This window comes from Stylophora pistillata, chromosome 3 (genome assembly GCF_964205215.1).
Source record: "Stylophora pistillata chromosome 3, jaStyPist1.2, whole genome shotgun sequence".
Lineage (NCBI taxonomy): Eukaryota > Metazoa > Cnidaria > Anthozoa > Scleractinia > Pocilloporidae > Stylophora > Stylophora pistillata.
The window spans coordinates 32,504,348-32,531,920 of NC_142521.1; the positions used below are offsets into that span (position 1 = coordinate 32,504,348).

Sequence of the window (27,573 nt, forward strand, 5' to 3'; positions counted from 1 at the left end):
ACTTGGAAAAATTTATGAAATATCGTTGTTGACATCCAATTGATTTCTTTCGAGCTGCTAGCGTCACTCTTTGTTTTTCTCTGAGGAAAAATCTCAATAATTTCATTCAGCTGTCAACCATGGAATATTTATTTATTCAAGGATTTTAAGTGGTTACGTGGAATTACAATTGCGTTTGCAAATTTATGGTTGCGAGTTGTTTGCACAGTCAGAGCTGTTCGTGCAATCTCATCAAAACGTTATCAAAGTTGATTGATTGATAAATGCCATGTAAAGCCTTGGATTACACAATCTTTTGTAGTGTTTCGTTCGCCACAGAAGTATGAACAACTTCACAGTTTGTTAAAAGCTTTGTCGTCTTTGTATTTGTGCGATTGGTATACGAACAGCTCAGATGTCTTATTCGCCAACTGCTCCAACTTACGTAAGTCGACTGGATTCCCAGTTTCGCCGTTTCGTCAACGTTGTCTACCATGAGTCGCCCACATCTAGTATGAACGACTTGAGTGAGGCAGCGACGGAATCTCTGCAATCTGGTTCGTTTTCAGAGAAATCTCCAGAATTTACTGCGATTGACGCATATGTCGATGACGGTTCTCCTGGAGTTCAGGGTCAGCGAGAGGTTTCTGAATTTTATCTGGAGTACGTTAATGTTCTGAGCAGCGGCAGTGAAACTTCATTCACGAGTGATGACAAGGAAATTGCGAAATCAAGGCCGGAAAGTCGAAGTCATTCCAGTAACTCCGAGCAACGCTACAACCGAGATAGAATTCCCAGCCATTTTTCTTTAGAAGATTCGGTATTTTTGAGTGATGGATGCCAGGAAAGTTTATACGAAGAAAATGAGATTAATTACTATTTGCATAAGAGATCAAGCTCGAAAAGACAGAGTGATTCAAATGCGCCGACCCTTGAGTCCTTTTCAAGCGAAGCCGGCTCAGAAGGAAATAACAGACACCAAAACGAGACTGGACATTTTCGGGAACATATAGAAGGCATCAAAACTTCTGCTCCTTCGGGCTGTATTGAAGAGAAGGGTAATATTAGCTCAGTCCCCTGGTTTCATGGTCAAGAGGTCATTCCTGACGGCCTACAAAAGACGTCACGCAGAATACATGACAGCTTGGATGATTTGTTTTCGGAAGATTCAGAATTACGTGACAGCCCGGAAGTTGTTGAAGATGGCTATTCATCTACAAGCAGTGCTGACAGTAGTTTTGTGCGTTTCGCGCTTGTTGGAAAACGTGGAAGCAAAAGAATGAAAAGAAACGTTCCCACCAGGCTCAGCCACAAGGATCGCCATAAAAGGCACAGCAACGAGCCTTCCCGAGAGAGACGAGAATCTGGAGGAAAAGAAGGTGACGAAGGAGTTATGGCTTGTGTGGTGTCAGGGTTTTCTGGTGGACCTGCTGTCAGAGTGTTTCGCAATGATGTTTCGCAGCAATCGTATCCCAGGTCGAGGAGCTATCCACAGTATCCACGAGATTTGGAAGAAGCTCTGACTCGTAGAGATGAAACAAAAAGTGCTGAGAGCACGGAGGGAACACGAGCCAAAAACAAAAGAAGCAAAGAGAGTGGCGGTAGGATCGTATTTGGAGTGTTTGGAACTCAAGGAAATCCTCCTGACGTTGATCAAGATAGTGGAATAGGCTGCAATACAATAGAGCTTCATCCTAATCGAGAAAACCTCAGTCATAACATGGAAAACTCCAATGATTATAACGGCACTTTGACAGCCTTTGACGGAAAGAAACATTTTGTACAAGATCATCTCTCTCAAACGGCAAGTCAAAATGATGGTGGTGGTGAAAATGATGGCTACTTGACCAGGGAAGATAGGATAAAAGCCTTTTCTAAATCAGTGGAAGTCACTCCGTCAAGTGGCGCCTGGAAACGATTTTCAACTGATGCAAGAAACGAACGAGTAAAGCAAAAACAGCTGGAAAATGCGAAAAAAGAGGACCAAGACTTCCTTGTACATTCAATGGCGAGGTCGATCACCGGTGAAAAAGATGAACGAGGCACCGCTTTAGAGTCGCGCATTTCAGGTGCTCCAGAACGACCGATAGATGTCAGTGTTAAGGCCATAGGTAAGACCCCAAAAGTGCGAAGACAACGGAGGAAGCCGAGTGAAGTAGAGCAACAGGGTTTGCAGAACGGAAAAGACAAAACGAAAGCTTCAAAATTTTCAACAGAAGAATTGTATGCGAGATATCCGGAAAGACAACACGAAATGGGAGACGGGAGATCAAAGGACCTGTCCGGGCTACATACAGATGAATTTGTCAATATTCAGGAACCCTCTTCAACCTTTGATTCTGCAACCTATTCATTAGATCTCAGTAGTGATCAGCAAGATCGGACAGAACGTGGAAGTCTTGAATCAAGAACAGAATTTTCCATTCCAGAAGCGCAGTTGAAAATTGACAAAGTACAGGGAAGTACACCAGTTGAGTATAGCGCTGTCTCAAGAAAGACTGAATTACTGACCCCTGTTAAACAGACTATAAATGAGTCTATTAGGACTTCCCTCCTGGTCGGCAGCGATAGTGATTCTGAGTGGAAAGCTGTATGTCTGCAAAAGAATGGTGGACCGTATCCAGAAGGTCAAATGGGCGTGGCGCTCGCATCTGATTTGGACAATGTCGAGCATTCCAGTGAAGAAAAGTGCACCCTAAGCCAGATTTCTGAAAGCAATCAAGCTTGTTTAGATGTTTTCAAATCAAGCGAAGTTTCTCGTAACTATTTGAGAGAAGGAATTGCAGGGCACGATAATGAAGTTCCTTCTTCTGAAAGGCTAGGGAAAAACTCCTTAATTACGACAGAAAACTGGCGTATGAATCAAGGTGTTGCGCTAGATGCAGCTAATGAGAGCGAAGGTGCCGATCTCACTGAATATGATAGCTCATCTAAAAATGCTGGTGACATCGCTGCTAAGGCCACCCGAAAAGAAAAAGGCTGTCCAACTCCTTCATGTGGAACAACAGAAGAGAGGATGGATACAGATGATAACTGGACGGCAAATGATACGAGATATCAGAGAGATGAAGTGAACAGTGCCAGCTCAAAACCTGAGAGGACACCAGGTATTGGTTTGGAACCAAAGGAGGACACCGCTTCTGTGAATAGTCCTGAAAACGATATGGAAATTACAAAGCAACCACGTAAAAGAAAGGATTTCCCTTCTTTTCTTGATTCACAGAGCGAAACTAAGAAAAAAGCGGCCGAGGAAGAAAAACGTGAAACTGGGCACTCCAGGAAAATAAAGCATCTTTCAAAAACTTATTCTGAGAGAGACGAGCGCCGTCCAACGGTAAAGAGTGAATTCTCTTTGAAACCTTTCAATGCGACTGTACCACATTTAAAACGGAACTCTATCGACAGACCAGAAGGACACCAGACAACGACCATTCGATATCCTAGACGTTTGTACCAGGAAACGTCTTGTAGCAGAGAGAAAGCTTCGAAAAGACATTTCCACACAGAGAAAGATCATGGAAGTGCGAACTCTTCAAAAGGAGATGTTAGCCGAGTAACATTTGTGAAGAGCGACCATTTGAATGCTTCGTATCATGTAGAAGCGACGAGCAGTCAAGGAACGTTGAGATCTACTTCATCACAGGAATCGACGACAGATCAAGCCCTTGCCTCCGACCATGACGAAAAAAGTATCTCTTTTATTCCAGAGTCAGAGGATGATTTTGCATCAACACAGGGGATATCGAGAGAAATAAAGGAACCTCAGCGTTCTCTCACCGGTCCTTCTTTCGCAGAGGATGCCAAAACGTGTGAGCTAAAGTTGGGAGAAAGTGGACAGAGGAGATTAACAGAAGAAATACCGCAATTCAGTTCAAGCAATAATCGGAGGTCTTTGATTCCGCCTTCTATGGAGAGGGCCACCACTTCAGTGCCAGAGGTGGAGGGGAAATCCCATGGCGAAATTCAAGGAGAAATCCCTGACATCAGTTCTCGGAGTTCTTTGATAGCACCTTTGGAGACTATCGCATCTTCAGGACCAAAATTGGAAGGCAGTGGACGGAGTGTATTAACGGAAAAGAGTCTGGAAATCAGTTGTAGCGACCATCAGAGTTTTTTGGCAGACGTTACTTATCCAGAGAGAAGCACATTTTCACAACCAGCGATAAAAGGCGATGAACGGAAAAGATTGATAGAAGCAATCCCACAAATTAGTTCTGGCAGTCATCCCACCTCCTTAACAGCGTCATCTTCTGAGGAAAGTGTCACGCTTTCAAAGGGAAAGTTGGAAGCCAGTGGACACGTGTTATTGACTGCTGCTGAATTGCCGAAATCCTTTTCTAGCCGTTATCAAAGTTCTCGGACCGCGCCGTCTTTTATCGACACGTCCTCACTTTCAGAACCGAAATTGGAAGGAAGAGAGTTGAGTAGATTGATAGAGGAAAACCCGAGAACTAGCGCCAGAGATCATCAAAGTTCCTTAACAACACCTCCTTTTAAAGAGAGTCCCGCACCTTCAGAGCCAGATTTCGGAGGCAACGAAAAGTTGGTACACACGGACAAAATATCGAAAATCAAGACTAAAAACCCTCAAAGTTATTTGAATGTGTCCTCTAAGGAGACGTACGCCTCTTCAGAACCAAAATTGGAAAGCGAGATTCTGGAAAAAGTACTGATTTCAGAAAATGGGGGTGAAAATAGCGATGGGGAGGACCCCAAGTTATTCGACTCTACCGGAAAGGAAAACCTGGATGGCCATGTCCTTCCAGGAGAAGAAGAAGTTGCGTGGTGTGACATTGAGTCTAAAGCTTTCTCCACAGGCCATTCGTTAATCTTAAATAATGACAATGAAGTGCGAGATACTGATGAAGATGTTGAGAAAAAGCTACAATCACTCAATTCGTTCACAGAACCTGTCCTTAAGACGAATGATAGTAGAAAAGTCCTAACTTTGTCAACAGTAATTTCCACTTCGACAGAAACTTCACGACCAGAGAAGGTCGTCAACACGCCGTATAGATACTCTTATGATAAACCAAGAATTAATAGCTCTTCGGACGAATTTGGCGGCTACGACAAGCAAGATGCAAATTCCTTTAATCCTAAAATTGATCACGAAGACAGTGAATTTAGCAATAACGAAACTTGCGTATTTGAGAATGTTTGTTTTGTAGCTTCTACTGACAACTGTAGTCAGTGGGAGGACGGAGCTCAGAGCGTGAAGCATAACAGGGATCAATCAGTCCAACGAAACGTCGTATTCCTCGAACAGAATATAGGTTCAAGTCCCTCTGCATCCCCAGAAATCATAAGCACAGATGACAGTCCAGTCCGCGACGAGGAAATGAGAGGCAATGAGGTAGAGGAGATTTCTTGTACTCATGAAGAGGATGTTTACTCTTCTGCAGATCAGTTGTTCGAGGGCTATGGCAACAATGCAACGGACCCGATATATCCTGGAAACAGCCACTCAAGTTCAGGAGAGGTCGACATGAAAATTGAAGGTGACGCCCAAGCAGATGTGACAACCAATTTTTTGAGTGAGAAAATCTTTAGACCAAATGAAACAAGAAAAATATACCTGGTGCAACCAGCAGACGTCGCAAGCAGACGTTCGTCATTTGGATGTGATCGCACTGAATCACCAAATGAAAATGAGAGTTCTTATGATACAGATGCCAATTTGGAGAGAAAAGATGCTCCTGATCGAAGACCTGTAGCCAATCCAGCTACATTCTTGCTATCTGACTTGGAAGAAAAGTCTGAAACTGGACAATTATATGAACACTATACAAACTATTCAGCCATGCAGGTTCTTGACAAGCAATGCCAAGTAGAACTCTTACAGGAAAATTTCCGGAAGTATGAATCAAGGGAAAGCCAGACCTCCTTTTTGAACGGTGCTACAAATAAGGAATGTCAAACTAATATGGTCAGTGACTTACCTAATCTAAGAGGAACATTGCAAAACCAAAGTATCGAATGTCAAACGGAGGTACCTACAAATTGTTGCGTCAAGTGCGGAGGCATAGTTCAATCATTCGACTTCCAAGATAAGCTATCTATGGAATGCCGATACACTAACAGAGAATCTCGTACCATTTCCGAAGATGGAAATATTTCAACGTCAACAAAACAATGTCAGACAAGTCCATCAAGTGAAGATCTTTCACAATTACTGTTTCATCAAAGTAGTGCCACGATTATCGGAAGTAAAGCAGTTAGAGAAATTTCCTTTGAAAGCAAGGGATGTCAGACATCTGAGAAGTGCCTTTTGTTATCCACTAGTGGAGCAGAGGTCTTTCAGGTGTTACGATCACATCATCAGGTTGTCGTTTCGGACAAAGAAATCCAAACATCATCCGATGTTGTGCTCGTATCATCATCAGCCCAGTGCGACATACTTCCCTTCACTTGTGTTGGTGAATTAGCTGCACGAGTAAACGAGACATCACGGCTTGTTTCCTTCGCTACAAAAGAGTGTCAAACAGTGCATGACCTTGAACTTCTATTGGCGACGTCCAAACATTGTCAGACTTTTTCTTTCGAAACTACAAGCGCTGGGAACGAAAGTAAACCAACAATCGTCAGCAAAGGATGTCAAACTCTCCCCGTCGGTCGAACCGAGTCAAAGGAATGCCAGACAATGGACGAAATAGCATTGGACATTGCTGATGTTACCAGAAGCTCTAAAGGTGATCAAAGCATCAGTCATACCAGCGTAGAGTGCCAAACAATTTCTGACTCAATCAATGAGCTTTATCATCCATTATGGGACCGTTCTGAGACGATGAAAGTGGTTGGTGATGAGCCGAGAAACAAGTCTTCTGACCCTCTTAATCGAAATGAGCTTACTATAAGTTGTGAAAACAAAGGAAGTCAAACAAAGCCTGAGAGAGATATCCTCCTTACATCTTCAAAACTCTGCCAGACGACAACTTTAGACACAGCTGTGGCCTGTGAGAATAAAGAAAGCCAGACGCAATTGGATGACGAAATCCTCTTAATTTTGTCAAAAGCATGCCAAACGACACCATATGGTTTGGACGATACGGATTCGAAGTCTTCCATTGATGGGCCAATTGGTTCTCAAGACTTTGAATTATCTCTTGCTGCAAGCAGTGAACGGCAATTAGAGATCTCCAGTCCGTCAAATCAGATGGCATCCCGCCATCGTCCAGCCACTTATGGCAAGAGCCCCGACACTACCGAGGAATCCTTTATGGAATTTCAATTGTTCCATGGAATGGACGAAACAGACCTTTGCAAAAGTAAAGCTGTGGAACCACTTTCGCCAGTAGGCTCTTCTGTAGTTGTAGATTTCTCAGACAAAGGCTGTCAAGCCATGTTGTGTGATTGTGGAAATTGCGCTGAACAACATCCGCTCGTGAGCAATTCTACTGAAGTGTCAAGTGATCTTGAGAGAGGGTATTTTCTTTTCTTTCTTTCTCTCTTTTCTTTCAATTGTCAAACGTAAATATCATTATGGCTGTCCGCCTTTCTAGTAAGAAGTAAAGCAAGTGATAACTTCATTTGCGAGAAAAATGTCATTAATGTTTCTGGGTGTAACTTTATTTGATGCAGAAACATGTCGTCCCAGCGGTTCAGTCAATCAGTGAGCGCTTTTTTTGTCATCTTGCCTTAATCTAAATGTTATTATAACGTATAAATCGTGGTAGAAGTAACCAATATGTCCTACGTTATTGATGCTCTGAGACATTTATGCATCGGTCAATCTGGACACCTAATTCTCTTCTAGCTCCATGTAAAAGTTACCTCTGGTTACAAATTTGTTCCAAACGTAAATCAATAACAGTAAATGGGGTTTAGGGAATGCGGCCAAGTACATTTGCAAGTGATAGCTCATTTTTGTAAGATGAGAGGCTTATGTTCCCAACAATTTTGCAATTGGTGGGTGCTCGTAAGTAGGAAGCCGTGCAATGGACGCTTTGTTTAGGCAGAGGTTGAATATTCGATAACAGAGTTTCACATTTGCGTTTTAGGGCGGCTATGCGAGTGTCAGAAGGTATGCAAAAGGAACAAGCAAGTCTCATCAAGCAGCTGGATATGCTCAGGTAACACAGCTACATTGCTTATTTAAGACGACGTTCAATTACAGCAATTCAAGTAAAGCTCAATGTCTCTCGTTGAGATGCGGTTAGCTCTTTGACTCCCAAGAGCGACTTGAGTCTAATTTCTCCCTACTACATCACCCCTGAATCATACCGTAAATGTCACGAGAATAGAAGAAATGATCGCTAACTAAAGAGGCTCTTGATTGTTCAACAAATTATCCTTGTCAGCACCTTAGGAAATGTATAGAGAACAGCATGGAGAATATGCAGACTAATGCTAGGATGTGAAGGGTTAAGCCTACCCTTTAGTTACTGTCATTAAAGGGGCTGCGTAATAGAGTCGTCTTTGCAACATACAGAACTCCTTTGCTATAAATTGCTCCATGAGGAGCAGTTTTCTGGGGTACGCTGTGGTCGGAGTTAATGTACTTCAGATTTGTTACGCTCCCTTTCCCTTTTTGTTTTTGGTAATTCTTTCGAAGTAAAAAAGGGAAACGAAGGTTGGCCATTCTAACGTTGCGCAGCCATTCGGCTGTAGACATTTTGGGGAAAGAGGGCCAAATACAACTTTCTGAAAAACTTTGTTTGTCCCTAAGACGGAACCAAAAACTGGCCATAGGTGGGGAGAAAGTTGTTTATTATACCATCGTGTTTTGTAGCTATCTTTGTGCCATATTGTTTTAGCTATCTTTGCGATCAATACTTGTTTGTCTTTGAAACTTGTTACTTACACCTGAAACTCACTCCTTGTTTATTTTTGCTACTTTTTGTTAAAGGGATATGAATCAGAAGCTCAGAGATGACAAGGATGCAATCGAGGCTGCACATCAAGCGGTAAGCCGTAAACTGGTTTAACCCGTTGAGAAGTTGACAAAGCTGTTTTGATAACTTGACCAAATGACTTTCCATATTATCTTAAGTAGCTTCGTAAAATATCAGGCATCATCTCGCCGTTCACTTACCCTTTCTCATAATTACTACTCATATATTGAGAAGCTGTGAATGATAAAAAAGGGAAATTGACTCTGCCAACATGCTTACATTATTAACTATGGCACAGTTACCCAACTAAACTTGACTTGTGATGATTTAGATATAATACTTGTAGAAGCATACATTCAAAATTAACGAGATTTTAATAATTTATAATGATAATCATTCTCTCTAACTGACTGACTTATTTTTGTCAATGCCTACCAAATGCGCATGTGCTGGACCTTTCCATGGGATTCGCCGCAGATGCTAATGGCTGTACGTATTTCTTGATTTTTTTGGCTTTGTTTAATTTTTTATTTTATTTACTTTATTCTTTTATTTCATTAACCTTAACATTTTCATTAACTCGTCCACGAGTATTAGAGGGTGTTTTGATTAGCTTTCAATGGGAGATAAATACCTCATGGAATTAAATGATTTTTTGCTGAGAAGTAACAACTAATCTTTGCCTTACACTGATAAGTTAAATACTTTGATTTCTCTAGTAAATCTTAAAGCTGAAGTTTTAATTTTTCTGAGTTGAGTTTCGATGTTATTTTGGCTTAATTTTTTAATGGCTTCTTATTATTTTAAACTCTTTTAGTTACTAGTCTTGGTACAGCAGCCCCAAAACCTTCAAGGTTAGGGGGCCACTTTACATGGGCTACCTCGTAACCATCTCTCATAAGTGGCCGCTGTTTAAATAGTCATGTCACAAGAGATCCTTCTCCAGGATGGCAGCTGCAACCTTAGGCAGCAAATATTCATTTCTATCGGAAATTTATACCAGCTTCAAAATAAGCATGTTCGTTTTGTAATCTTCCAGAGATTCATTTTGCATAGAGTTGTTTCAGAAGAGGAAATGAATGTGGAATCTATAGAAATTTAAATATGAGCAATGTCACATTTTCATTTATTCAAATCATGGACGTTCCATCATCGCGGTATTTCGTACTTGGACTACACGATTCCCTGTTTCGAGGCCTCTTTTCCATTCATTGTTGATCGGTGCGCCGTTTTGGAGAAAAGTTTCCTCCTACTGTTGCGTGACTCTTCAAAAAGCGGCTGCGATGAGGCTTTTAAAACTCTCGCGCTAACAGGCATCAGGCTAAAAAACGCTGAACTAACCTCACCAACGTAAGCAAACATGGTGTACCATTTAAACATACGAAGTAACTTTCCTGAAACACAAGGTTGTGTAACCTAATTCACCTTTTACTTTGATTTTCCTTCTGTAAAGAAATTTTTGATAAAGTGTCGAGAGTAATCCGGGATTTCACCGAAATTACTTTGTTTGCTCTGTGATTGGTCCGGAAAAGCTCTGCCACTCTCTCAACCAATCAGATCACGATTTGGTGTCTCGCGTTTTCCCGCGCTTTAGGCAGTTTGCTTGGTTTTACTTTGAATTCTCATTGGCTCTGAAAGGTCTATTCCTTTCTTCTGATTGGCCACTGTGATTATTTCGGTTTTGGTTTTACAACGCTCAATCGAAATGCGCTCCAATAACTCTGACAAAATCTATGATCTACTTGGGCTGTTGAGGAGGGCTTCTGCATTTACATAAGCACAAACTTGCAGACTACAATAAATTCGAAGTAAACTGCGAAATGTAAGAGTCTGTCATAAAGCATAAAGTGGATTAAAGTGGCCTAATAAGTACTGCTTATTAAACAGAAAAAGGAAAGAGGATATGGCAGTCTCAGTGATGAGATTGAAGAAGCCGAGGTAAGATAAAATACTAAATTAAAAAGTTTCACTTTCTACTTAAACTACCATTTCTCAGTCATAGTGTAAGTTGACTTCCAACGATCTTGTGCAAATAACGTGTGAAAACTCACTCTTTGACTTTAAAGTATTGTGCGTGTAAAGTAAAAGTGAACAATGAGTTAAAAAAAAAGGAGGTTAATGCAGTTAAGTTTAAACGTCGCACACGATGTCATCAAAGATCTACTAGAATGAACCTTACAATTTTGGCTGCTTAACGTAACAGAAATTTAAAACACTATTAGTTACTTCAAGTTGATTGTTGGGAGCTGAAGAAACTGTTAAAGTGATTTTGCTCTGAAGGCATATTTTCACTGATGGAAAAAAAAAAAAATGGAGAGCCTACAACAATTTGCTTCTCTTATGTAAAAAAGTGTAAACATCTTTAAACGTTTTAACCGCTTAGAAGAAAAAAAATCTTGATCCCAGGGCCTTATTTACCCAGTGGAAAGCGAAGGGAATGGTTTCGTCAAATATAAAAACTTCTCCTCACTTCCTGATTGGCTCGTGATACAAACAAAATATAAAAAGCATGAAGGGAAATGAGTTCCTGTGCAAACAAAAGAGATGGTTTTTCCTAGAGCTATGCGGACTAGAGTGTCACGTCCCTACGGACAGCAAATTGAAGAAATATTTATGTGGTTAAGAAAGTGAAAATCAATGAAGTTGATAAACATCATTCGACTCTACAGAGCCTCTACTTGATAACGTCAGTTCTTGGCGATGATGTGCACGAAACTGGGAATAGAATGAAGCCAGCTTATTGTCACGTTTGCTTTCGAATGAAAGGACACTCTTTCGGGACTCGATATTAAATTTCACATTTTTAACGTACTCGTTTTTGCCGTTCACGTACGTGTTAAACCGTTCGAAGCTCTAAAAATCCTTGTCACTTTAGCACCTATAAATAAAGGACGTGCAAGTTAGTGATTCTTTACTTTTGGGTGGAATTGTTTAGAGCGATGGAAAAGGTTTTTCTGTATTCATCTTAAAAATCTGACTTCATCTTCTCGGTTAGTGGGCCTAACTTTCACCAGATTGTCCTTTGCAATATGTGTAAATATTTTCGATCTTAAGCCATCCTGCTTCCTTTTCTGTTTAGTCTCGGGTCTTTGGTGTTCTCCCACCTTAAAAAACACTTCATTCGATCGAACGTGATTCTCTACGACACTGAATTTGTCACGATGTCGGCTTGAAGCCCGCCACTCTCAGAACATCTCCTCCATGATATCTTATTGCTTATTTACTTGCGTTTTGCAGAAAAAGACCAAAGTTTCACGGCAAGGTTCCCAGATGTCCAAGTATGTGAGAAAGAGACGTACCCCAGGTGCGGAGGACACATGGGGGAACCAAGGCTCCGTGGGATCGTTAAGTGAAGAGGAAGTAGACGGACCTAATAGGTTTGTTTGGGGATATAAATGTACACATCTCAGTTTCAACTTGGGGGGGGGGGGGCGCGGAGGTGATATTGACGATTTTTGGGTGTAAATGGGCAGGCGAGGTATAAATACTTGTTATGTTAAAAGTATTTCCCCGGAATATAAATACTCGGGGTATCCGAGGAATACAAAAGTGGGGGGGGGGGGGGGGGAAACTTAGTGAAATTTGATTTTTCCAGCAAACACAGTTAATTATTTGAACTGCTAAGACCATCTAAAGTCCAGCAATTACAGCGTATTTGTGGAAGAGAAATACTCTGTAAATAAGTCTAACAGTTACAGAACTTGTAGTCATTGATATAAAGTTAACGTTAACGAATATATGAAAAACATACATTTAAACTGCGGTTAGAGAAACGAGTATGAGAGCGATCTTCGCAGTTTTAATCACTACTTAAGCAGTTGTGAAAATAAGGCCTGAATTTCTTTCAGGCCCTATTTTCACTACTGCTAAGTAGTGTTCAATACTGCGAAGATCGCTCTCATACTCGCTTGATATAAAGTTGTTATCATTTCTTAAAAATAGGGAAAAAAGAAGAACTTACCACAATACAATTATGAGAAAAATATTCTACATAAACATAAACTGGTTAGAATAAAAAACCAATAACAAAAAGACAAACGAACTTTGCATTTAAAGGAACTTAACCTCAGAAATAGAAAACGTTTCCATTTTTGCGGGGCAGACCTCTCAGTAAAACCTTGAAATTCATCTCGGGGTACTCGCCATCTTCTTAACTGACTAACGAGATCGGTCCTTTGATATACATAACTCTGTTACCAATCACATCTGGATATATCAACAAAGTCGAAATGGTAAATTGGCCACCGTAACGATTACAAAAGCTGACGTTTCGAGCGTTAGCCCTTCGTCGGAGCGAATAGAGGAATTGTGGGTTGTGTGTGTTTTTAAAGGCAGAAAATGGAGCTACGTTATTGGTGGGAACATGGCAACGAGAAAAACACGAATAAATTAGTGGAATGGAAAGCGTTCGTTGATACCTGTGGGATTTAGACTGCCGGTTTGAAAGATGAGCTTTTGTTCAAGAGTTTTACGGCTTTCCGTACTACCTATGTGTAAGAAAAGACCGCCTATTGCCAAATGTTGCTTAGAATGATTAGGTAAATTAAAATGTCTAGCGACTGGTTTCGATGTGTCCTTGTCATTCCTTTCCACGTCTCGAAGGTGTTCTCGGAATCGGTCACCTAGTCTTCTGCCTGTTTCGCCGATGTATATCTTTTTGCCATAAGTGCAAGTTATGCAATAGATTACATTGGCGGAGGTGCACATGAAGTGATCGGTGATCTTAATGGATCTTTTAGGTCCCGATATTTTATCAGTGTTGTGAGTGAAAGGACACGTTTTACATCATGCACGAGCGCATTTAAAAGTGCCTGGTTGGTCATCAGTCTGAAAAAAACTTCTGACCAAAAAATTGCCTATGTTTTTGTCGCGTTTGAATGAAATGAGCGGAGGCTGCGAAAAGATAGTGCTTGTCTCTGGATCGTTTTGAAGTAATTTAAAGTTTTTAAGAATGATGGATTTAACTGAGTGGTTGTGAGGGTGAAACGTGAGAGTGAATGGAATGCGGTCGGAATCTTCCTTTTGTGACGTTTGTAGTGCTGAATGTCGATCAATAAGTTGGGCGCGGTGGTAACCCGCTTGAACGACAGAAACAGGGTAACCACGTTTATCGAAAAACTGGCACATTGACTCTGATTTGTGGTGGAAATCAGAGTCATCTCTACATAAAGACAAATACAACAGGTAATTATGCGAGTCTGTAGGTTTGTAATACACACTAGTGCATAAACCGTTGCCTTCAATTGAAACTTTGATCTCTAAAAAGGATAAAGAATTGTCAGAAATTTCCCAGGTATATTTCAGAGCCGGGTGAAAAGAATGGACCGCGTTTATGAATTGAGTCAGCTCCTCTCCAGTAGAGGAGGTAGCGCCGACACAGTCGTCGATGTAGCGACCGTAGATTTCAGGTTTGGAGCCGTTGTATTGGCTGAAAAATTGGTGTTCGACAAAACCTACAAAAAGATTGGCATAGCTAGGTCCCATTTTGGTACCCATGGCTACACCATTGGTTTGTTTGAAGACGTTGTTCCCGCATGAAAAACAATTGAGTGTGAGCACTAGTTCGGCTAAGCGTAGTAGTGTTTCAGATTTAGGTTCCTTAACAGTACGTTGATCAAAAAAATGTTTAGGGGCCAGAAGACCTTCGCCATTAGGAATGATAGTGTAAAGAGACGTAATATCCATGGTGAAAAGAAGTTTGTTTCGGCCAAGGAAATTAAAGTCGCGAAAAATTTGAAGAGCGTGTTGGCTGTCTTTAATATATGATGGTAAAGTTTTGACGATGGGAGCCATAATTTTGTTTTGATACCTGGAGATAAGTTCGGTAGGGCAACTGCAAGCCGAGACAATGGGCCGACCCGGGTTGTTAGGTTTGTGAATTTTAGGTAGAAAGTAAATACAAGAAGTTCTAGGAGTAGTTATGAGGAGAGTTTTTGCTGTGGCTGGCAATTCTGGTTTAGTTATGAGTTGGTTGATCGTATTCTTGACGGTGTTTTGATTGCTGGCAGTGAGGTCTTTGTCGACCTTCTGATTAGAAGAGGTGTCAGAAAGTTGCCGCAAAGTTTCTTTTTGGTAGAGGTCGGTACGCCAAACAACGACTGAGCCGCTCTTATCGGCCGCTTTGATAACTATGTCTTTGCGTTTTCTAAGGGTTTTTAGAGCCGACCTCTCTTCAGAAGAGAGATTGGAAAATTTGGTGATACGATTGAAATAAGTTTGTTGATATCGTGGCGGCATTTTTTGATAAAAAAAAGTCTAATGATGCGAACTGCCCTCCGGGGGAGTCCATTTAGACTTTCGAGTCTGAAGTGTTTCGAAAGTGTCTTTGTTCGAGGTGTTAGAATCATCCTCTTTGTCGTGAAAAAAGGCTTTTAATTGAACGCGGCGAAGGAATTTTTCTTTTCACATCTGTTTGCCCAAGTCAGCAAATTCCTGAATTTTCACCACTATTATGATGGAATTTTAAATGAACCGATCTTGGACGGTCAGTTGGGACTGAATAATAATCTCCACTAAATGAGAAGCGCCCCTAGATAAGTTACCCCTAGCATCTAATTTCTTTTTACGATCTCACACTGAATAATACACAAGGTCATGAGAATAAAAGAAATGATCACCAACTAAAGAAGCTCTTTAATGTTAAATTCTCTTTGCAAGCACCTTTGGAAATATATAAAGAACAGTATGGAGAAAATGCATATTGACGTTAGGGAGTAAAGGGTTAAGCTAGGACAAGCAGAAAATCTTAAGATGTAAAGTTAAAAGCCTATCTGTAACCTCGTGGTAAATAGTAGTTTTCTCAATTATGGTTAAACGTGATTTAAACCTATCTTTTAAGTGACTCCGCACGACCTCCCGCCAGAAGGCGATCTAAACGACGCGATATGAAGAAACAGGGCTCTGTTTTGCATTCGTATTTCCCAAATACAGGTTCTGGTAGTCAAAGGTAGGTAAAAATGGAAGCTATTACAAATTCAATCTGATCTTGAACCGAGCTGGTCACCTCAAACCGGCCTTCTGAAATCAAAATCATGCTAACACTTTATAAAAAAGTAAGCACGGTAACGACTATAATTTTATTTTTTCAAGGATTTAATTAAATGCTTCACATAAGAGTTTTAATACGTTTGAAAGATTAACGGCCATTTGACTGGGTGATGTTATGTTTTTCGGCCGTGATTTGTTACCGCTATGCATGGATGTAGCATTTCGCAAAATATTCAGGAAACAGGTTAGCATGCAGCTTTTTATCGCGGACCTTGTGTACTTTTTGGTCTCTCCTTTAAGAACGTCGTTTTAATTAAAGGAAACAGTTTGAGTGACTTAGTAGTTTATTAATCTTCCTTAAGTCTGCACCTGTCCTTTGACTCCGTTCAACTAAGGTGCTGTTCTGTTTTTATCACCGATGGCAGGTGTCCAAACTGAGGCAGATTCAAGCCTGTAATAAAATAAAAACAATAAAAATAATGATAAAATGTACTCGTCAGTTATCAGAATTCAGACTTTTCTAGCATTCGACTGAAAAACCATTCCATGCTTAATTCCGATAATCAGTTCTGTTTAAATGGTGGTTGGGTTCTTTGGAGGACGACTCTCACCGAGACAGAGACATCTTATTGGTCTTTTGAATGCGAAAACACATACCTGTTTTAAACAGTTTATTATGTCTTTCTTTACTACCAGCTCTGTGTCCCTCCCCGATTCCATACGAGAAGAGGCTGAATTTGACGGAGACCCAACTCTTGAACTCATCTCTGATGAAAAGCTGAAAGAGGACGAGAGGCCAGCTTGGGCCCAAAAGATACTGTCTTGCGTGCAACCTAAAGGTACGATAAACAATCCTTTCCTTCAAGTGACTTAGCCATACTTAGGGAGCATTCATTATTTATGGGAGGGGGTGGGCTGGCAAGATTTTCATTGAGACTAAGCAAAATATCCTGATCCTGCTCTATAAGAATTAAAAATATTTATTTAATCACTTTCACCAGAGTGTGGTGAGGGTCGCACAACAGAGCGAGGCTCCAAATTAAGTGCGCCCTATATCCCACCCATCCCACCCCAGGGGAGGACATCCATCACACAGTAATCTCGTGTGTGGGAAATTAACGTCTCCTACCCCAACCCTGCAGGAGACGGGACCTCCATTTATTCGTCCCTATCTGAGAAGACTAGAATATCTAACCATTTCTTGATGTTATAGAAAGGTATCAAATTCTTCTCAATTATTTTAAGACCCTGAGTGTTGGTCCGGCCGGGGCACGAACCCTCGACCTCCCGCACAACAGTCCAGCGCTCTATCCATTGAGCTAACCGGGAGGCGGTTAATATCATGACCCCTCTAGTTGTAATTGCAAAAATAGCTAGCCCCCCTCCCCCCTAGGACTATCAAAGCAGCTAGAAGTGAAAAATGTCTTTCAAATATATAATTTTATTGCAAAAACACCTTAACAATACAGTTCTAGTGTTTAAAATCTAAAGTTGATACAAACTGGGTAACAATATAAGAGATATCTTATGGTACTGTGTCCAGCTTGGTATGGTATTGTGTATAGCTTGAAGAAGAACAGCTTTCCAGTGTATGCAAAGTTAGCTATTGTTCCCTATATCTTGTATGGCGGGTAGTAGAAATATTCTACAAACTTAAACCCACATTTGTAGATGATATGTAACAACAAAAAGCTTTTGACCCCCCTACATTATTCCCAAGTTTTTCTAATGACTCCCCATTTTAGTTCCTGAATTTATCATGACCCCCCCCCCCCACTCATTATTCTTGCCAGCCCTCCCCCCGCCATAAATAATGAAGGCTCCCTTCGCTGGTAAGAAAATGAAATTTCCAAAAGCTCCGCGAGGAGTCTAACCTACCTTCATCGCGTTTGTTCTTTGGATGCTTTGCCACTGAGCTAGTGAGACTTTTATGACCCTCAGAGGTAGCCATGCCATGCAACTTGGTATCTTAGGCCTAAGCAAACATCCAGTATGCTGCTGAGATCCAACGAAAGTCGATCCAATGAAATTGTGTGATGACAGAAACAAAGTTAAAGTCATGTTATGAAGAGGAAGAGTGACCGAAGTTTTAGGGGATTGGACTTTCGTCTGGTGGTCCTTTGTTCAATACCTTTTCCCTAGTAGTTAATGGTTTTTTCTCGGTTAGCCATGGTTCAACTGATAGTATACCTTCTTCTACCAGTTGGAATTTTTGAGTACACTTTCTATTTAGTATATTCGTATTCCTCTTTCTATGTGCAACGGCCATAACAGCCCTCTTTGGGAGTGGTTAATGTAGATTTCATTATCATTATCACATTAGGATGGTATACCATATAGTTTCAGTCTCTGCTAGTGAGCGTATTGGTGGTCGGTGAGCATGCCGGTATGCCTCCTTGTAAAGGAAAACCAATCTTTTAAAAATGCTATCGGGGCGCAAAACGAATTTGTGCTGCACTGCTGCTTTCAAAAGTGAAAAATGAGAATCGAGGAAAACCGACTGCACCCAATCTAACAACACCTTACATTTTAGAACTTGTCGAAGAAGAGAGAGAAGATTCACAAATGAGGGCAAACGACGAAGAACTCGAAGAGGACGTGTTCAGAACAAGAAAAACTGAGTTGATATCTGGGGCTGGTAAGATATTTTTACACGTGTATCCATGAATCAGGAACAGTTTATTGCTGTTCGCTTGGTTTTATTTCAATTGCTATAATCTAGATGGCGGACAGATTTTAAACCAAGTTGATAGCAAAAGCGAACGGCGGGAAAATTTGTCTCTGATTTCGCCTACTTGACCTTTAATTCCTGTACAGATCTGTCGGAAATATAGAAAAATACAATACCTCCTTTCCACAGAAAGTACAAATATTTTCTACTTAATCAGTGGCGGATCCAGGGGGAGGGTCCCGGGGGTCCGGACCCCCATTAACATACCTGACGCTTACAACTTTGAGACTGAAATTCTTACATCGACAGGATTGTATATCACTTTTTAACTGGCTGATTTTTTTAATTACTGAATCCAAGTAAACGGTAAGCGGCCAAGGAATTATAACGTCCAACCGCGACTGGTGGGAGGGGGTGTGAGGGGTGTTGGGAAGAAGTAATTTGCCTCAAAAGAGTCCAACAGTCCTTTCTGAACCAAAGTTTGGACCCCCCCCAATCAAAAATTCCTGGGTCCGCCCCTGTTAATGCCCAAACTCCTTAAAGTCTAACAGCTGAAGTTCGTTTTTTCTCAATTGCAACGAACACTACTTGACGTAAAGCAGTGTGGAATTTGTAGTATCATAAACTAAGACTTCATTCTCAGGTTTCTTGTATCAGCACTGAACTCCTTGCGCTCATGTCTTTGTAACAAATTGTGCTTTTAAAACCAAGGACTACTTGTCAATCGGCTGTTGTAAATCGGTGCATGCTTTCCTGTTGCAGCCACTAACAGGATAAAGAAAGGTAAAGATGACTCTGACATGTCTTATTCTGAGGGAATGAGCGGGGAAACTGGCAGTGAGACAGACGACAGACCAAACTCCCCGCGCGCTGCGCCTGTCGGAAAGGACAATGAAATGAGTCGAGTAGGATCAGTAAGTTTGTAACCATCTCATAGTTTGGCGATTGTTTAGAAGGTTTTTTTCCCTCTTTTGGTTATAGTTCATATCTGTTAAGTTCCCCTAAATTTGTTTCCAATCATTCAGCTGCAGTTTTGGTTTCGCTCTTCGGTTCCGATTTTTTATTTTCTGTATGCCTGTCCTTAGAGCTCGTCTGCAGCTCGCAATGATATTTTAACTCAATTTTGAATTTTTATAGAATTTTCTTAAACTACCTTTTCTGCCAAAACTCGCCTAAAATTAAAGTCACCTTGAACTTCTCAGGAAGGTGGAACAATACTGATATGTTTCTATGGAGTTTTGTTAATGAGAAAGTGACCTTTTCTTATTATGCAATTGTTTTACTTCAAATCTTAGTTACACTCGTCTCAGCTAACTTTTCAACGGTCAGCGACTTTTTCATGTTGCACAAGCAATTGGTGTGTGATTATTTCCTTGATTCTGGTTTCTTTCCTAAAGATTCCGTTTGCATAATCCTCATCCCGAATGATTTTAATAACCTCCTTTTTTCTTACCGACGCTTGCTATTTTTTTTTCCTTCTGAAACTCAACTCAACTCACAGCAGGACATGAGTGAAGCGGGTGTATCAGCTGTTAGTGAACATGCCACACCAGAGAGAGTGTTCAAAGTGGTGTTTGTTGGCGACTCTGGTGTAGGAAAGTCGAGTTTTATCCACCGGTTTTGCCATGACGCTTGGAGACCTTCATTCACTGCAACAATAGGTAATGAGTTGATGACACAGTTTGCAGTGTGGTACTGCCAATCACAAGTCAAGTAAGCTTTTCCCTCAAAAGGAGAGCAGTCTTCATTGAGTGTCGAAAGTGATCTAGGATTGCTTGGGTTTTGTGCTACTTAATTCTGGGATTGGCTTAGTAAACTTTTGCTACCCTCTCAGCCAATTAAATGCAAAACTAACACGAATCAAGAGTTGGTCACTCGAGTTTCGCGCGCGTTTGGCAGTTTGCTTGTTTTTCCTTTGAGTTTTCAGTGCTCTCTTGAGATTTTCTTCTTTTCTTTTTTTTTTTTTTTTTTTTTATTGACTGTTGTCGTTTTTATGGGTATGGTTTCACAACGCTAAATCGAAATGCACTCCAAAGAAGACAGTTTTAATTATCCGAATGATCCTTCCACACGGATCTATTTCGTGATAACTTACCACATTGTACAGAAGCTTTCCAACGTTGCCTGTAGTGTAAATAAGAAAAAAAAAAACTAGGTCTGGAGAAGGCTAGGCACTTTGCCACAAGAGAGTTGAAACCTTGAATTTTCTTTTCGGTAAATTGAGTCTTTTGGGCGATTCAGGAATGACTGCACCAAGTGCTCCTTTTTCTATCTTTTCCAGCAAAGGGTGGTTTTTTGTTTACTTATGATTAATATGATGACAAAATTGCGTTGTAACTCATTCACACCATGCTGTTTGACTTGTCCAGGGGTCGACTTCCAAATCAAAACGATGAATATAGATGGCAGATGTATCGCACTGCAGCTCTGGGACACTGCAGGCCAGGAGAGGTGCGTACTTGATAAATGTTCCCTCAAAACGTCTATGGCAAACCCGAATATGCCTCGATTGTTACCTTTTGGTTCTTACTACATTTTGACACTTTGATCTATCACTGAATAGACGTAGGGCAACATACAATCTATGTGTTAATTTCTTGATACAATAGACGTCACCTATTAGTTAACAGATGCACGACCTCATTGAATCTGTTTGATGTTTGTTTCTGACTTAGAGAACACTGTTACGACACTAGAATGCCACCTATAATTCAGGTCTAAGCTTGCGGCATAAAACAATTAGTGTTAGATTGATATTATACCATCTTTTTTCTATCTGGCAGATTTCGAAGCATCACAAAACAATACTTCAGGAAGGCAGACGGAGTGATTGTGTTTTATGACATCACCATGGAAACGTCGTTTCTGAATATCAAAAACTGGATGATAAGCGTGGAGGTAATTGGTCTATTTTGCCTTAAGGAAGAAGAGGGTCAATATGGTGTGTGATGGTTTAGAATAGAAAGGCTTTCGAAAATAACCTAATTCTTCTAAGATTATTGTTTTGTCACAAACACTAGCGAACTGCTGGTTTCGTTACTTAATCTTAACCAAGTAACAATGAAGATTAAATTCTTTTCACTGCCATACAATTCTTATAATCTGATATGCGAGAAAAAGTTGTCGTAGAGTCAAACAATATCGTTGAATACTTTACACCCTGGTATCAGTATGCATATTCTCTGTACTGATCTCTCTGTGTTACTGAAGGTGCTGATAAGGAGCATTTGTGAAACAGTCAAGAGCTTCTTTTTGTTGGTGATCGCTTCCTTTATTCTCGTGACCTTTATATCTGATTCAAGGATGATACTATATTTAACAATTATTCGCCGAAGGCGAGGTGAATATCGTCGAATAATCCCCGAGACGAAGTCGAGGGGATTATTCGGCAATATTCACCGAACCTGAGGCGAATAATTGTTTTAGTTTAATTTCAGAGCTGAACAACAAAGAAATTTCTAAAATCATAACATTTTAGTAACATTTATTAACATTTTATTTTAACACTTTATATAAACCGCGCGGAGCGATTTATATAACGTCATATAAGGAACCGCTCGATCAATCAGATTGCTGGGAACTCTTTGCTCAGGTCTGAAATTATACTAAAAGGAGATATGAAATGCTACTCACTTACAGGGATATTGAAGGGTTAAGGTCATTCTTGGAAGTGAAAGGGTTAATCTAAGAAGAAACATGCTGGAGATTTGTCACGAATACGGGAAAACAAAAACAAAAACAAAAATGCGATTCCCCGTCGGATTTGGGCTTTAGTTACTTCTGATTTCTTGTTTGAATCGCCTGGAAACTGAACTACAAAGTAATCGTTGGCAAACTAGACCACATACCAGGTTTATTCATAATTATTTCATATGCGTACACGTGTGTCAGGAAGGAACGGATGACGGCACAGCAATCATGATTGTTGGTAACAAGATTGATCTGGTAGAGGATGACACCCACCGAGCAGTGCAGAGTCAGGAAGGAAAGAAGTTAGCTGAGGTACATTCTCAAGCGATTCATTAATTGACTGACTGCCTGACTAACTGACTAACTGACTTCCTGACTAACTGACTAACTGACTAACTGACTAACTGACTAACTGACTTCCTGACTTCCTGACTAACTGACTAACTGACTAACTGACTAACTGACTAACTGACTAACTGACTAACTGACTAACTGACTAACTGACTTCCTGACTAACTGACTAACTGACTTGCTGACTTGCTGACTTGCTGACTTGCTAGCTCTCTGTTTTACTGACTGACTGTAGGACCGATTCAGTAACTTTTTACTTGGTCATTGACTGACAAACTGAATGATCTGATTGACTGACAGAGTCAGTAGTAATCAAAGTTTAATGTCTTTACGTGGGGCATGGTTACCCATATTTCCCGAGCCAGAGGCTCATGTATGAAACGCAAGACAACAACCCACCCATCCCACCCCAGGGGAGGACATCCATCACACAGTTATCTCGTGCGTGGGAAATTAACGTCTCCTACCCCAACCCATCCTCGGAGACCCAGGGGCTGTGGCTCGATTTCAAGTTAGGGCATCAAGAGTCCCTGGGGACATTGTCTTACAAGACTAGTTCCAAACGGTCGCAGTCATTCTGCCATCTGATTGGTGCCAGAAAATCTTTGTGTTTTTCTGCCCAATCAGAGTGAAGTGTGCTTTGGAGTCCTTTCGTGTGTTGTAACACGGACAAATACCAATTGCTCAGTTGCTCGTTGTGTTTGTTTGGGCCGTGCAACGGAGATTTGATTGAGGTGAAAAGTTTCAGTCTCAGCACACGATGTAAGAGAAATCGATCAGATTGTCCGCGAAAATCTTACCGGAAATTATATTGAATACTTTCGCAGGTGTCACTAGAGAACGTGTTTAAAGTTTGCGAGGTTTGTATACAACACGGTGGTTGCAGTCATTGAAATGTCGCTTTAAACGTTAAACGAGATTTAAGCTTAAATCCTTCTAGATTTTTTGCATAATTTGCTGTGACTGAAACTTTGCCAATCCCGTGAAGTTATTTCGTCGCACGGGCCACGCAGGTATGTCGAGCAACTGGTACTTGCGCAACTTTCTGTGCGTGCCAAAATCTAATCTCATCTTCGCTTGAATGAAAAGAAAAGCTAAGCGTGGAAGCTTTTGCTCATTAGATGTGGGTAGATGACCCTGTACTATTAAGCTGACATTTGCAATAAGGCAAACCCGCCCTTTCCATCCAATATTTCTTGGTCTTTGGGTTTGTTTTTCCCATTGAAAGCAGCATCGGATCGATTCCCAATGATCAAAGGTATTTAACTTGGTCTTCAACAATCGACAGAAGAGGGGTAATGACAATGACCAAGGGACTAGAAGAGAATCCGTGGCCTTCCTAGCTCAAGAATTTCAACACTCTAGGCAGCAGTTGAAAGATTAAACTCTTTCCAAACCCCTTCGGTAACTGCCCGAAAAAATCTCTCCTTCTCACTATGTACTCGTTAATAAGTTTTTGTTCAGGTTTTAATTAGCTAACCGCAAACACTGCTAAGCTTTATCTAAGCGCTTGCTGGGGGTCGTCCACGAACTTAAGCCGTACCGTGAACGACTTTACTTCAAAGCGAAGATTAGATTTTGGCGCGCACAGAAAGCAGAAAGCTACGTAGGCGAAAGCGCCAGTTGCTCGACATACCTGTGTGGCCCGTGCGACGAAATAACTTCACGGGATTGGCAACGTTTCAGTCACAGCAAATTATGCAAAAAATCTAGGATTTAAGCTTAAATCTCGTTTAACGTTTAAAGCGACATTTCAATGACTGCAACCACCGTGTTGTATACAAACCTCGCAAACATTAAAACACGTTCTCTAGTGATACCTGCGAAAGTACTCAGTATAATTTCCGGTAAGGTTTTCGCGGATAATCTGATCGATTTCTCTTACATTGTGTGCTGAGACTGAAACTTTTCACCTGAAGCAAATCTCCGTCACACAGCCCAAACAAATTTGCCCGTGTTAAAACACACGAAGGGACTCTAAAGTACACTTCACTCTGATTGGGCAGAAAAACACAAAGATTTTCTGGCACCAATCAGATGGCAGAACGATTGCGACCGTTTGGAACTAGTCTTGTAAGACAATGTCCCCAGGGGCTCTTCATGCCCTAACTTGAAATCGACCCACAGCCCCTGGGTCTCCGAGGATGACCCCAACCCTGCAGGAGACGGGACCTCCATTTATTCGTCCCTATCTGAGATGACTAGAATATCTAAACAATTTCTTGATGTTATAGAAAGACAGATTATGATCTGATTGACTGACAGAGTCAACAATAGACAGACTATGATCTGACTGACTGACAGAGTCAGTGACAGACAGACTTGCTGCCTGGCTGACCCACTTTGTCTGATTGACCGGCCGTCCATCATTTTATCCGTCCTAACAACCAGCTTATTTACAAATTATTAAAGAATAATCCTTTGCCTTATCACTTCATCCACTTACCTTACAGGAATATAAAGCCTTGTATTCTGAGACAAGCGCTAAAACGGGGTATAATATCCCAGAATCCATGGCGGAATTTTCCAAGTGAGTACACCAGTTTGCTTCGTTATCTTATTGAACTCTGAATCCGTTTTCTTGTCTTGAATAACCCTTGCATCTCTCTCTTGCTTTAGAATGCTGCAAGTAAGAAAAGACGAATTAATGCAGAGTGTTTTGAATCTCGTGGAGAGTTTGGAATCTTCGTTATCGTATTGATTTCTGAATCCGTTTTCTTGTCTCGAATAACCCTTGCATCTCTTTCTTGCTTTAGAATGCTGCAAGTAAGGGAAGACGAATTAATGCAGAGTGTTTTGAATCTCGTGGAAGAAAAACCTGGGAAAAAGAAATGCTGTAAATAATAGTTCTTGGTGTCGTGTCGTCAGGTATGCTAATCTTCAAACCCTTACTCATATATTTTTTCCTGTCACTGTAATTTGAAATTTCTCTGTCAAAATTTCTGTGGTGGAACAATTTTATTCCCTGTAATTTGAAATACCTCTCTCAAACTTTCTTTGGTTGAATCATACGCCAGGAGATCGGTTTGTTAGGCTCTGTTGATGGTCTCTTACTTTTAATCGGGGAATACCCAAGACTTCATAATCCTGCTTTTGCATTCGGTATGACTTGTAGCCTCCTCCCCAAGCTTTCGCCTGGGCAGTGTCATCTGCGTATACCTTGAAACTAGGGCGTGAAGTGCGAGCTCTCCCGTCCGCCTTTGTGCCCCCAATTCTGACATCTTTGATAATTAGTTGACTTCAAACCTTATAAACCTTTAACCCTGTAAACGTGAACGTTCTGAATAATCGACGAATCCTACAACTTACCAATATCGCTGTCAAAGTGTGGGAGTTTGAAGTAGTTTTTGCGTCATGCCAGAGAAGTCGAGATGCGCATGAGCGACCATTTTGGATTTACGAGTGGTTAATGCGAGTAACCATTTTGTCAGCAAATATTACGTGGAGTCATTATTTTCAATTTGCTTAACGTACTGTTGAAGAAGGGCAAGAATACTCTTTCAAGTGAACCATTCGTTACTAAGTGTAAAACACGAGTTTTTTTTTCCTTTTTTCTTTTCTTTTCTTATCAACTTCCAATTCGTGTGCACAGGTATAAGGACCTTCGATTCTTACTAAGATCAGACTCCATCCATGATGAAGTCAAATCCTTGTCCCTTGCTGGAATGTACAAACGATGATCACCTGACTATTTCTCAGTCGCAGTTGGGGAACATGACCCAATTGGAACCAAGTTCAGTATTGGTAGAGCCTCGGCGAAGACAATTGACTGGTGCTGAAAGCCGTTGTGAATCGCTATGAGAAGCCAAAGTACTTGATTGGATGCCAGATGCCAGACCAATGATCGTTTTGCCTCCTTTCAGGGACAATTTCTACGCATGTTAGCTCTTCGTCCCGCCACACTTTCGTGATGTACAAAACGATAAAAATGTGACCATCTCCATTACGGAAACCAAGGGAAAAAAATGTCCAAATTTGGTATCAAACCACGACAAAAGACTAATGTTTTATTTATCTAATAAGTATTATAATTATTTATAGTGTAACTTAAAATAAGCAATAGTATAGATATCGACTAGAACAAATTGAGGAGGTAATAGCGTTGTACGTTTATATTTGTAAAGACGAATGTTGAAAACGTTTCGTTTGTTGATTGTTCATGACGATCTTATTTTGTTAGGGTCTTAGACCCCAAAAATAAATTTCTGTCTACAAGTGCTGGATAAGCCCGCAAGGGGCTATAACCAAAGAAAGTGATAGTGAATTATTGTGCAAATCAAGTTGTCATGGAGGAAAGTCGAGTTTATTTATGTTTAATTTATGTTTTTAATTATCTTTTCATTAGAGAGCTTTTCAAGTAAGTGTTATGAAAGCAAAACCAAAGCAACCTCAACAGCCAATCAGAAGCAAGGAACATACTTTCAAGAGCCAATGAGAGTTCAAATTAGAATTGCACAGTTAAATAAAATCTCGCATTCTGATTGGTTAATGAAGCGAAGAATTAGCATAGAATTACAAGGTGAAAATGAAGCTAAGTTGTACTTTTTTTCACATCTTTATAGACATAACTATAGTCGAATTAGAGCAGTACAACTGCAAAAGTTTTTCTACAATGGCATTTGAAAACGTTTTCTTTGTTTTCTAGCACTTGAGTTTGTTTGCAAGTATAGAGCTGTTATGTATCCGATAAATTAGCAAAGTTGTACAGATTTTTGGCTGTGCATTGTCTTATTTGAGAAATTTCAGGACATATTTGCAAGGGGGAAATGCAAATCATAATATTATTTAAACCTCAGTTTAAGAGCAATTTTTTTCTATAGGAGAGTTGAATGAGGTGAGGCTGGTTTTGGGGGAAAATAGAATTCAGTTTAGTTGGTTTGAACTGAAAAACTTTGAAATGAGAGATAAATTGTCATATTTTCTAGCGTTGCGTTCTGTAGATATAAATTATTCCGCGGGGGTGTATCTTCGATAAGGAACATCAGTAAGATCACAATAAAGAAGTATTTTAAATTAAAGTCTGTTGTCGTCTAGTTTTTGGTATTTATGGCCATGTGCATC

At 40.6% G+C, this 27,573-nt stretch overlaps 1 protein-coding gene across 7 annotated transcripts; it reads left to right on the top strand.

The window, feature by feature from the left end:
• On the top strand, positions 1-27,530 carry LOC111340572 (uncharacterized). Of its 7 annotated transcripts, none has more exons than XM_088755682.1 (17): positions 1-7,404; positions 7,980-8,051; positions 8,828-8,885; positions 9,291-9,302; positions 10,701-10,751; positions 12,051-12,190; positions 15,652-15,759; positions 16,497-16,639; positions 18,334-18,438; positions 19,234-19,385; positions 19,976-20,132; positions 20,841-20,922; positions 21,255-21,369; positions 22,363-22,473; positions 24,966-25,042; positions 25,269-25,380; positions 26,105-27,530. In XM_088755682.1, the coding sequence occupies exons 1-16, from the start codon at positions 395-397 to the stop codon at positions 25,354-25,356; spliced, it is 8,481 nt and encodes a 2,826-aa protein (XP_088611808.1). In that variant the 5' UTR covers positions 1-394; the 3' UTR covers positions 25,357-25,380; positions 26,105-27,530. The 7 variants fall into 7 exon arrangements, with proteins under 7 accessions (XP_088611808.1, XP_022803164.2, XP_022803163.2 ...); XM_022947428.2 differs by having other exon boundaries at positions 3-7,404; positions 19,973-20,132; XM_022947429.2 differs by lacking the exons at positions 25,269-25,380; positions 26,105-27,530 and adding an exon at positions 25,132-25,245 and having other exon boundaries at positions 19,973-20,132.
• The last annotated feature ends 43 nt before the right edge of the window (positions 27,531-27,573 follow it).

What these genes read in the sequence shown, in the direction of transcription:
- LOC111340572 (XM_022947428.2), top strand. Translation starts at nt 395, where the DNA reads ATGTCTTATTCGCCAACTGCTCCAACTTACGTAAGTCGACTGGATTCC. An exon ending in AAATGAGTCGAGTAGGATCA is followed by an intron (nt 19,386 to 19,972) that starts GTAAGTTTGTAA and finishes CTCAACTCACAG; the next exon opens with CAGGACATGAGTGAAGCGGG. An exon ending in AAGGAAAGAAGTTAGCTGAG is followed by an intron (nt 22,474 to 24,965) that starts GTACATTCTCAA and finishes CTTACCTTACAG; the next exon opens with GAATATAAAGCCTTGTATTC.